The 12,273-nt window shown below is 36.7% G+C and overlaps 2 protein-coding genes across 2 annotated transcripts; one reads left to right on the top strand and one right to left on the bottom strand.

Annotated features, from left to right (window-relative positions):
- Positions 1 to 1,372: 1,372 nt before the first annotated feature.
- On the bottom strand, positions 1,373 to 2,592 carry LOC141761953 (4-galactosyl-N-acetylglucosaminide 3-alpha-L-fucosyltransferase 9-like). The gene has a single exon (XM_074625639.1). It carries the CDS (start codon positions 2,587 to 2,589, stop codon positions 1,558 to 1,560), a length of 1,032 nt encoding a protein of 343 aa, XP_074481740.1. The 5' UTR covers positions 2,590 to 2,592; the 3' UTR covers positions 1,373 to 1,557.
- Positions 2,593 to 5,111: 2,519 nt separating this feature from the next.
- LOC141762012 (4-galactosyl-N-acetylglucosaminide 3-alpha-L-fucosyltransferase 9-like) lies at positions 5,112 to 6,033 on the top strand. Its single transcript, XM_074625794.1, has one exon. The coding sequence runs from the start codon at positions 5,112 to 5,114 to the stop codon at positions 5,835 to 5,837; it is 726 nt and encodes a 241-aa protein (XP_074481895.1). The 3' UTR covers positions 5,838 to 6,033.
- The last annotated feature ends 6,240 nt before the right edge of the window (positions 6,034 to 12,273 follow it).

The raw sequence follows: 12,273 nt of genomic DNA, 5'->3' as shown, positions 1-12,273 counted from the left end.
GACCGTTCAGGAATGAGGCGCCATGACGCCCCCTCAAACTGCCTGTCAGATGAGAACCTTATCCGACCTGTGCTCTGTGAGACCTCTTTATCTTTACTGCTCAAACTGTCAATGCTTGTTAAACTCCACTGTGATGTGATGCAAAACAAAACAAATGTTATTATAAAAAAAAAGTACAAAATTGCTTGTGAATCAAAATAGTTATGGGTTCAGTCAGTGGGATCAGTTTATTCGCGGTTAAAAGGAAGGAAGCTGTCCAACGCAGTGCTGCATGAGGAAGCTTGAAACGTGTTGCAGTCCAGAGTAGCTGCAGATCCAAACCTGTTATTGAGTGCCTGTGTTTGTGCACATATTGAGCCTATGAAATGATCTCACTGTTTTTGCATTTGATGACTCCCCTTCCCTTTTTTCGGAGTGGAAAAGTCATCGACATGAATGAAAGATCAGGTGGGATATTGTCTTGTTTTGTCAACTGATGATGCCATCGCCCTAGCCCTCCACACTGCCCTCTCACACCTGAGCGTGGATAGCAGCATACAAGAAAGCCGACGTTCATCCATGACTGTCCTTTTACTGTGTTTACAGAACCTGGCACCTGGATGGAAAAAACAGCGTCTTCATTCAGTGTGTGGGTAACACCAGCATGTTAGTGAACATGAAAATCAGAAGTAAGCAAATTAGTTTCTTTGCATTTTTTCACCTGAAACCCAACAGCAACAAAACACCCACACCTCCCCCCCCACCTCCGAGGCCCTCAGACTGGTTCAACCGGTGCCACCACTAACATTAGAGCACATGCACTCATCTGAAGCCTTTATATGTGCCTTGTGGGCACACCTACATAACCACATAATAAAAACACAAAAACAGGAGTGACAAAAAACCAACCAGTAGGGCTGTTAATCCATTAAAATATTTAATTGCAATTAATCACATGATCGTCCATAGTTAGTGCACTTTTTTATCTGTTCAAAATGTACCTTAAAGGGAGATTTGTCAAGTGTTTAATACTCTTATCAACATGGGAGTGGGCAAATATGATTGTTTCATGCAAATGTTTATATTTAACAATAGATATTGTCAAGAAACCCTCACAGGTACTGCATTTAGCATAACAAATATTGTATAAATATTTATTTATTATATTTATTTTATTATATATACAAATATAACATGGCAAACTCAAAACTGCATGTGATCTACCTCATTGCATAGGGATGGTAGAGCAGCTGTGGCAAAGGATGTAAAGAGCAATTCAAATAATATAAATATATGACAAATGTCAAAAACAGCATTTGTGAAAATAATGATAACACAGATAACCTTTTGATCACAGTGTTCAAAGACCTTCTACTGTGCCCCTTACAAAATATAATATTGTCTTCCTTTTATAAGGATATATGTGAAGCTACAAACCACAGAATCCAAGATTATTATCACTACAGACTTTCTGTAACTTCTTAGAAATGTAACAGTTGAGTGCATTATGACACCTTCAGCAAAGAAGTGAAATAAAGACACAATATGTAGAATTTCGATGTGAGTGATGACAACATGTTAACCCCAGAACCATTCGTTAAGATTACGAACAACTTGGTACTCCTTGTGGTTTTGTAAGTATTTACAAGTTTGGCAAGCATGTTCACTTCCAAACTTAGTCGATTTAACTTTATACCTGCTTGTCCAGCTAAAGTATCTCATGTACTCTGTATGATTTTGGTCAAGGTAAAGTAGCCGCTCTACCAGCTCCTTTGGAGTGGAAAAGTCATCGACATGAATGAAAGAATCAGGTGTGATATGGTCCTCATAGTTTTGTCTTTGAGTGCCCAGAGCTACTGGTACAGTTCCCAACATCATAGGTCTGTATACCTTCTCTGTGATGTAGTCTTTGTAGATAGAGTTTTCAAAGGAGAGGTAGAATTTACAACTAGAAACTATCTCTATATAGCCTTCGTTACTTGGACGATGGCCAAAGGCTCCTCCATAAGTATGAATGTTGATGTGTTTCTTCAGTTCATTGTAGAACTGAACTCTCTTTGACCCCGGGTTCCAGTTGCTCACGATCCAACACACCAACTTGTCCTTTGCTGGCAATTTGAAACTTTTATCTTGTGACGTCACTGGCACCAGAGACCCATAAGGCACTGGAATATATGAATCGAGGCGATAATTGCATGTTAAGTTGAATACGTCTTTAAGTTTAGGGTTTGGAGTTGTGTGTGCAGGTGACTCCATATTGAACCACACCCATTTCTGAAAATAGGGACGCGGTTCTGTCGGCATGCCTCCTAGATCCCTGTGGTGGAAGAGAACCCCGTGGGCCTTAGGGTATAGTGTCTTGTCAGCTGTCAAGCGGCATTTTACAATATTGAAAATACTGCAGTTCATATTATATTTATGGCCAAATGGAAACTTCCAGATCAATACTATAGTGTCGGGCTCAGCGTCCACTGCTGCTGCCTGGATCTTCTGGGTGTCGCTGGGTTGTGGGTTAATGTGCAGCTCTGTAGAACTGTTGTTGTTTGGGTCCTGGGTCTGTTCTCTCTCTGCACACAGAAATGTAGGACAGAATTGACGGCCTTTCTTCATGTAAATGCCAAAATTGGGGTACTTGAAGTCAGACATATATGTGAAGAGAATGCAAAGTAAGCCAAACAGCAGTAGGCTGCTGAAGAGAAATGTGCGCAGAGAAGTGGACTGGCAGGCTGAGCAGGACATGGCTTCACCTTCGGAGAGAGAATAGATCTATTGATTGTAGTCATGACATTTGACTGGACAATGCATTGAGTTGACTGATTGTAAGCTAGCTACTGTATATTATAGGTTGTTCTGAATACCTAAATACACAAAGAGCCCCCTGGTGATGTTATTGGACATTCTTCTTTACTTCTTTTACGGTTTTATCTTATTACTATCTCCCACAGAGGAGGTTTGCAAGCTGTTGCCCCCACATATATACAGTACAAACATACATAAGGTACAATACATACATATGCACATATTTACATACGTACACCCTTCCCCACCCTCCCTTAGTGTGTCTTTTCGCTCTTTAAACAACATCACCAAACCCCTCACATACTTTCCCTGAGCGTTTAGTATTATCACGAATGGACAAGACTGATTTTATAAACTTTGGCATCGCCAAGTTTCAGATGGACAGGCGGATCCTGTTCCTGACAGTAATGACTTGAAGCAATATGTGTTTCCCTTGGGCCCCGAGGGTGTGTCCTGCACGACTCTCATCTGCCCTACTTTGCCTCTGATTGGCTAACCCTGATATTCTTAACCTAACCCTAACCAATCTCACTCCTCATGAATAAACCTTACCAACCCAACCCACAAAGGCATAAAGTACTAACCAATCACAGGCAGGGGAAAAAAACTGAACAATTGGTTGATGTACTGTATAGTGGACGGAGGTGAAGTGTCCATCTTCGTCTTTACAGTCCTCCGCCTGTATTTCTGCAGAGACAACAAACACAGTAAGAAGCACTTTAATCTTTATTTGTACCTGAAACTGCTTTTATTTGATTGTTCTGTTTAATAGAAATTCCATTTTAAATTCAATTTAAATTGTCTTAGCTTCCTTTTCAGGACATTTGGACATTTTTTTAAGAGAGATCAGTTTAGTTTGTCAATGTTCAAAGAGACGTTTTATTATCTGTATAATAATAAATATGTATTACAATAAAATCTTCACAGTTTTTACGATGTAATCCCATCACTGACATTTTAATGAAAAACTATTTAAGATTTTTTATGCCTTAAAAGGTCCTTAAACTGTGCATGCGATCCAATGAAATACCTTAATATAAGTATATATATAAAAATACTTTTACAGAAGAAGGAGTACGTTTGCTCGGATGTCAGTGGTGGGGCCGGTTGAACCAGTCTGAGGGCCTCAGAGGAGGGGAATGGGTTGTTGAGCCCCTTCGAAACCTACGCCCAATGTTGGGTTACCAGTTCGTTCTCATTCCCATGATGTCAAATACTGGGGCTTTCCATTAACTATAAAGTAAATCCATAGTGAATGCTCAGAGAAAGTGTGCTGGGGGTGTGGTGACGTAGCTTAAACAGCGAAAAGAGTATGGGTGAGAGTGGGGTGTATGTTTGTATGTACTGTATGTATGTAGGGGCAACAGCTTGCAAATGAGACCTCCTCTGTGGGAGATAGTAATAAGATATATTATCATAAAAGAAGTAAAGAAAAATGTGCTATAAGATCACCAGGTGGCTCTTTGTGTATTAAGGTAAACAGAACAACCTATATAGAGAAATATGATCCATCCGTGCTAATACTAATCGCTCAGGGAAAGTGTGCGAGGGGTTCGGTGATGTTGTTTAAAGAGCGAAAGACACACTAAGGGAGGGTGGGGATGGGTGTACGTATGTAAATATGTGCATATGTATGTACTGTACCTTATGTATGTTTGTACTGTATATATGTGGGGGCAACAGGTTGCAAACCTCCTTTGTGGGAGATAGTAATAAGATAATACCGTAAAAGAAGGAAATAAGAATGTCCAATAACATCACCAGGGGGCTCTTTGTGTATTTAGGTATTCAGAACAACCTATAATATAGCTAGCTTACAATCAGACAACTCAATGCATTGTCCAGTCAAATGTCATGTCTACAATCAATAGATCTATTCTCTCTCCGAAGGTGAAGCCATGTCCTGCTCAGCCTGCCAGTCCACTTCTCTGCGCACATTTCTCTTCAGCAGCCTACTGCTGTTTGGCTTACTTTGCATTCTCTTCACATATATGTCTGACTTCAAGTACCCCAATTTTGGCATTTACATGAAGAAAGGCCGTCAATTCTGTCCTACATTTCTGTGTGCAGAGAGAGAACAGACCCAGGACCCAAACAACAACAGTTCTACAGAGCTGCACATTAACCCACAACCCAGCGACACCCAGAAGATCCAGGCAGCAGCAGTGGACGCTGAGCCTGACACTATAGTATTGATCTGGAAGATTCCATTTGGCCAAAAATATAATATGAACTGCAGTATTTTCAATATCGTAAAATGCCGCTTGACAGCTGACAAGACACTATACCCTAAGGCCCACGGGGTTCTCTTCCACCACAGGGATCTAGGAGGCATGCCGACAGAACCGCGTCCCTATTTTCAGAAATGGGTGTGGTTCAATATGGAGTCACCTGCACACACAACTCCAAACCCTAAACTTAAAGACGTATTCAACTTAACATGCAATTATCGCCTCGATTCAAATATTCCAGTGCCTTATGGGTCTCTGGTGCCAGTGACGTCACAAGATAAAAGTTTCAAATTGCCAGCAAAGGACAAGTTGGTGTGTTGGATCGTGAGCAACTGGAACCCGGGGTCAAAGAGAGTTCAGTTCTACAATGAACTGAAGAAACACATCAACATTCATACTTATGGAGGAACCTTTGGCCATCGTCCAAGTAACGAAGGCTATATAGAGATAGTTTCTAGTTGTAAATTCTACCTCTCCTTTGAAAACTCTATCTACAAAGACTACATCACAGAGAAGGTATACAGACCTATGATGTTGGGAACTGTACCAGTAGCTCTGGGCACTCAAAGACAAAACTATGAGGACCATATCACACCTGATTCTTTCATTCATGTCGATGACTTTTCCACTCCAAAGGAGCTGGTAGAGCGGCTACTTTACCTTGACCAAAATCATACAGAGTACATGAGATACTTTAGCTGGACAAGCAGGTATAAAGTTAAATCGACTAAGTTTGGAAGTGAACATGCTTGCCAAACTTGTAAATACTTACAAAACCACAAGGAGTACCAAGTTGTTCGTAATCTTAACGAATGGTTCTGGGGTTAACATGTTGTCATCACTCACATCGAAATTCTACATATTGTGTCTTTATTTCACTTCTTTGCTGAAGGTGTCATAATGCACTCAACTGTTACATTTCTAAGAAGTTACAGAAAGTCTGTAGTGATAATAATCTTGGATTCTGTGGTTTGTAGCTTCACATATATCCTTATAAAAGGAAGACAATATTATATTTTGTAAGGGGCACAGTAGAAGGTCTTTGAACACTGTGATCAAAAGGTTATCTGAAGTATCATTATTTTCACAAATGCTGTTTTTGACATTTGTCATATATTTATATTATTTTAATTGCTCTTTACATCCTTTGCCACAGCTGCTCTACCATCCCTATGCAATGAGGTAGATCACATGCAGTTTTGGTTAAGTCATAATCAAGTCAGCACACTGGGCAGCCTGTTGGGCTTGAGTTTGCCATGTTGTGATTTGAAAGTATTTGTTATGCTAAATGCAGTACCTGTGAGGGTTTCTTGACAATAATTTTTTTTTTAAATAAACATTTGCATAAAACAATCATATTTGTCCACTCCCATGTTGATAAGAGTATTAAAACTTGACAAATCTCCCTTTAAGGTACATTTTGAACAGATAAAAAAAAGTGCAATTGATTTCCAAACAATTACTATTAGCTATGGACGATCATGTGATTAATTGCAATTAAATATTTTAATGGATTAACAGCCCTACTGGTTGGTTTTTTAACTCCTGTATTTGTTTTTTTATTATGTGGTTATGCAGGTGTGTTTTTCATCCTGTGTGTCTAGCCCTTTGTTGTTATTGCTACTGGAGCAAAACCAACCAACCACTTGAACCTAACTTTTAACTGAACTTTATCCAAATGTATATATGCACTTCGTTTTTCAACAGGAAGTGTTCAGAATTAGCCGTGCAACAAGTTAAAATTGTATTTCTTCAATTGAGAATTTAATTTCTCATAAATAAATACCACTGTTTTTAATATCATAAATACCATCTCAACTGTTTTTTATTGGAAATTCTATGTAATTGTTATTGTTGTTTTATTGTTCATGTGATATTGTAAATGAAAAATTCACATTATGAACTCAATTTGAACTAATGCTGAACAGCTCTAGATTTGTTTCTATTGACACAGAGGTTACCATTGGTATATTTATTTTGCTTATAAAAGTTGTGGCTCTCCTTTGAGGTTACGTTTTCTCTGTATGTAAAGCAGCAACATGTTTCACCATGATGATGGGCCTGCTGTCCTCCTGCTTTATGATTTATGAGCAGCCAACACAGGACTTTATTATTTGCAAGCAATAAAATCCTTAAACTATGCAAATGATCCCATAAAATACGTTCATTTATAATTATAGAAATACCTTTACGGATGAAGGAGTGCATGTGCTCTAATGTTAGTGGTGGCACCGGTTGAACCAGTCTGAGGGCCTCGTGGGCGGGAGGTGTGGGTGTTTTGTTGCTGTTGGGTTTCAGGTGAAAAAATGCAAAGAAACTAATTTGCTTGCTTCTGATTTTCATGTTCACTAACATGCTGGTGTTACCCACACACTGAATGAAGATGCTGTTTTTTCCATCCAGGTGCCAGGTTCTGTAAACACAGTAAAAGGACAGTCATGGATGAACGTTGGCTTTCTTGTATGCTGCTATCCATGCTCAGGTGTGAGAGGGCAGTGTGGAGGGCTAGGGTGATGGCATCATCAGTAGTGGAGCGGATAACATACATTTTTCAGTGAAATCGTGCAAATAGTGATACAAGCCTCAAATTTGGCATGACGATTGCCGAGGGGTCACTAAGCAAATATAAACAATTGGCCACTTGAAAATCCAAGATTGCGGCCACCAAATTGACCTGCTGATAATGATTACTCTCACAGAAATTCATCCAGTTGGTCGATTTAAGTAATCTTGGTGTCAAATTATATGTTTTTCTAGCATGCTGGATCTCATTTTGATAGTTTTGATTATTTTTAACTGCAATATAGTGGCCAGGGAATCAAGCATCAAGACCCAGCTGTTTAATTTCCCCGCCGAGAATGTGTGTGTGAAGCTGAAATGTCTTTCACGGTCATTGCGGCACAAGGAGACAACGCCATCAGCAACAATAGGAAGTACCTGGATGCTGTGACCCCCCCATGCTCTCATGAGAAAGCAGACACTAAACAGACACAAAATAGCCGCCATATTGCCGTAGAAAATTGTTAAAACAATCAAAATTAGATCCAGCATGCTAGAGAACATATCATTTGACATCAAGATCACTCAAATCGACCAAGTGGATGAATTTCTATGAGAGAAACCATTAGGTCAATTTGGCGGCCATCCTGAAAAATGGCCACCGTCTTGGATTTTCAAGTAGCCAGTCGCTTATATTTGCTTAGTGACCCCTCGGCGATCATCATGCCAAATTTGGTGCTTGTATCATTATTTGCACGATTTGACTGAGAATTGATGTTATTCGCTCCACTATTCGGAAATGTCCGTTCAGTAATCCTCGGTACCACATCATCGATGCGTTTGCCGATGTAGCCAATGACCATGTCATGTATTTGTCTATGTGTGAGTACGTCCGATGTAAACTCCCTTAGAAGATAATGACGGCATCCGATCACAAGGTGCTCTAGATTATGAGAGCAGCCCATTGAAATTATCTCGACATCTAAACACCACTTGTTGTTGATCAGGAAGCAGACGCCGGAATGTGTTGGGCCACTGCTGTTGGGGTTTCGGTTGAAAAATTTAAAACAAACTAGTTCCTGATTATCATGTTTGCTAGCGTGCTTGCTTTTATTAATTACTGTAATTCTGTATTTATACATTCTTGCTAATATACTTTAGCTGTCAGTCAGAAATAGAAATACTTATTTGATTTCTCAAATGAGGTCCAATGATTGACAGTCATGTAATTCCATATAACATACAGCAGAAGTTGTCAAAGTTGTTAAGCTATAGCTGCCGCACCTGGAAATAAACACATACTATAGATGGTCAGGAGCTCCCCTGGCCAAATTTGTGCTCTAAGCAGAATTAGTTATTCATATAATTAATTAATAATATAATTAATAATTATTGCTTTAGTCATAAAATGCACTATTGGGTGAAATTTTTGCTCTGTGTTTCTTATTACAATATTAGCCATGCCTCAATGGCCTTTTATGATGAAATAGTTGTTTAATCAACCTAGTTTGAAAGTTGAGTCGTTTGCATCATGCATGTGAGATATTTTAAACATCTCTTGTCCACTCTACTGAACAAAGACGGACATCAATGTAGAAATATGCAGAAATATTTCCACAATGGCCTTTTAAAAATTGCAATAGATTCAACTTAAGTACAGCCATTTATGTATAAATATTGGGACAAATGGCTTGTCAACATATTTTCTGTCAAAGGAAAGAGATTTGGCTATTTAAGGATATGAGCAGCACAGTTTTTATCCACAAAGAAGCATGCATCCCTAGTACCATCTAGTGGCCACCAGCACAACAACTCTTAAACTGCACCTCCCCCCATATAAGATACTATGCAACTACAATCCTTTTTTATAAAAGGATAAATACACTTACGTCTACTTTGTGTTGTGTTTTTTGGTAATGTTGTTGCTGTTGTTATTTATATTATCGTTTTTATTAATGATCGTATTATTATTATTCGCAGTAGTATTAGTAATGTTATTATTATTATTATTATTATTATTATTATTATTATTATTATTATCAGAATACGGCTTATTGCTGTTTTCTTAATTAGATTTTCCCATACAATGAATATGCCTTGGTTTATTGCTGCATAACATAAACATAATAAGAGAAAATTTCACTAAAAATAAAAGCAAGTATTGCAAAAATAATGAAACATAAAATAAAGAATAGAAAAAAATTACAATAAATGGATTTTACTTCCATGTTTTTCAGACATTTGTTTTTTTAAACCTTTATTTCTTCTAACAGAGATAATGAACATTTTCAAGGGCATTAACCAACAAATCCACTTCAAGATACAGACACTTGATCTCTCTGTCTGGTGACAAATTACAAGTACAAAACATGTACAAAAGGGAATACATAATAAAGAAAAGAAAAGAAAAAGAAGAGTTTTTTTAGTTTAACGCTAGGGGGGATAGAGATCTACTATATAAACATTCTTAACACAGTACAAGCCGTTACGGTTTTAATTGCTTTTTGTTTTAGAGAGTGTCGAAATGAAAGAATGTATTGCCTGAATTCATTACTGAAGGCAATAAAGCATGGTTTCTTACCTGTGAATTTACATTTATAGATATGGCATTTGGCCATTATAATAATGAGATTACTCATATCTCACTTATTTTCAGGAGACCAAACAACACATTCCTCCAAAGCAGGACAAAACTATCACCAATATTCTCAGTAATAAAAACACATTTTGAAAGTCTCAGAAAGCTACGAAATGAGCAAAGCCAAAATAGTTTCTGGACAGCCATAAGAAAAAAATAAAATTAACATCAATGTCTCTCTTAAATCTTTTTTTTTTTTTTTTTTTTTACATTTTAACACATTCTTAACAATATGAAATCTAAATCTAAAAAAATAATAAATAATTATATGATATACAGCATGTTATTTTCAATCTTATCTTGACTAAAATATAGCATTACATCAAACATATTTATTTCAACATTCATCTTAAGTTTCTTTTGTAGAAAGTTGGTTACATATATCTAGAATATTGTTATATACAGTGAAAAAATAGATGATTTGATTTGAAAAAAAAATGTTATGCTAAATGCAGTACCTGTGAGGGTTTCTTGACAATATTTATAAATATAAACATTTGCATTAAACAATCATATTTGTCCACTCCCATGTTGATAAGAGTATTAAATACTTGACAAATCTCCCTTTAAGGTACATTTTGAACAGATAAAAAAAGCGCAATTAATTTCCAAATAATAATGATTAACTATGGACGATCATGCAATTAATTGTGATTAAATATTTTAATGGATTGACAGCCCTACTCTTTGTTTTTTTTTAACTTCTGTATTTGTGTTTTTATTATGTGGTTATGTAGGTGTGTTTTTCATCTTGTGTGTCTAGCCCTTTGTTGTGATTGCTACTGGAGCAAAACCAATTGCCCCTAAGGCACAAATAAAGGTTTTGAACTTTTTTTTTTTTAACATTTTAACACATTTTTAACAATATGGAATCTTCCAAAAAAATATAAATAATTATATGATATACAGCATGTTATTTTCAATCTTATCTTGACTAATAGCATTACGTCAAACATATTTATTTCAACATTCATCTTAAGTTTCTTTTGTAGAAAGTTGGTTACATATATCTAGAATATTGTTGTATACAGTGAAAAAAATAGATGGTAAATACTCAATTTTTTTAGTCCACAAAAATACATACAATAAACTTTATCATTAGCTCAAAACAGTTAATTTTAATTAACTTTGGACTCCTGCAGGCCAGGAGAATGAATGAGGATGATATCTTTTATTTTATCTGTTTTCTTTGTTAGATATGTGAAATACATGAAATGTCATGTCTATCTTTCTTTGAAATTCTGATTAAACATGTCATTGTATAATTTATCAGCCAACCAGATCAGTCTTTCGGCTGAATTCTCTCTGATGCCTTCAGTCCGACATTATAATGTGCCCTTAAGGAGAACAAATCGTTACTCCAAGTCCTTTATCCCTTCTGCTGTTAAGCTGCTGAACACAGACCATACCCATTTTAAATGACTGATATTTAAAGGTGTTGTTCTCATATATTTTTTCTTATTTTTGGGCTTTTATTGCTATAATCCTATTTATATGGTTCTTATTGTAACTTGTCCCTCCAACTGCCCCATGCCTTTAATATGTTTCCTTTGACTTAACTAATTGTTGGTTGTCTATTGTATGTATGGATGTATGGACTGGGAATGCTACAAATTAATTGCCCCCTTGGGGATAAATAAAGTTGTCTGAACTGAACTAATTTAATCATTAATATTGTTAGACTGCCTGTATGTGTATATTTGTATATATATGTTTATATGTAAAATTCAATAAAAATATTGTTTAAAAAAAATACATACAAAACCACAATACAAGATATTTGCTTGTGCAAGAAACAAAAAGAACAACATTTTCCTCTAACATTTTTAAGGATATATTATGTTTGTATTGTTTTTGTATATCATACACTGCTGTCAACACACTGACGTCACATCCGTAAACAACGACGTCCCACGTGAAAACAGAGGGGAGCGTACCATTTCTACAAACGGGGCAAAACAGTGTAGAATAATGTATCAAATTGCCTTTTTACAAACTAAATATGCGCATTTAGTTTTCAGATACCAGTTTAAAACTTGTATTGTAATCGAAACACTCCAATCTTCAATCATAAACCTGATACCTAGACTGTTTCGTCTTTGCTAAACCGTTGATCGCCCCTATGTA

Source organism: Sebastes fasciatus, chromosome 23 (assembly GCF_043250625.1).
Source record: "Sebastes fasciatus isolate fSebFas1 chromosome 23, fSebFas1.pri, whole genome shotgun sequence".
In the NCBI taxonomy this organism is placed as follows: Eukaryota; Metazoa; Chordata; class Actinopteri; order Perciformes; family Sebastidae; genus Sebastes; species Sebastes fasciatus.
This window is presented reverse-complemented; position numbering and strand designations above follow the sequence as displayed.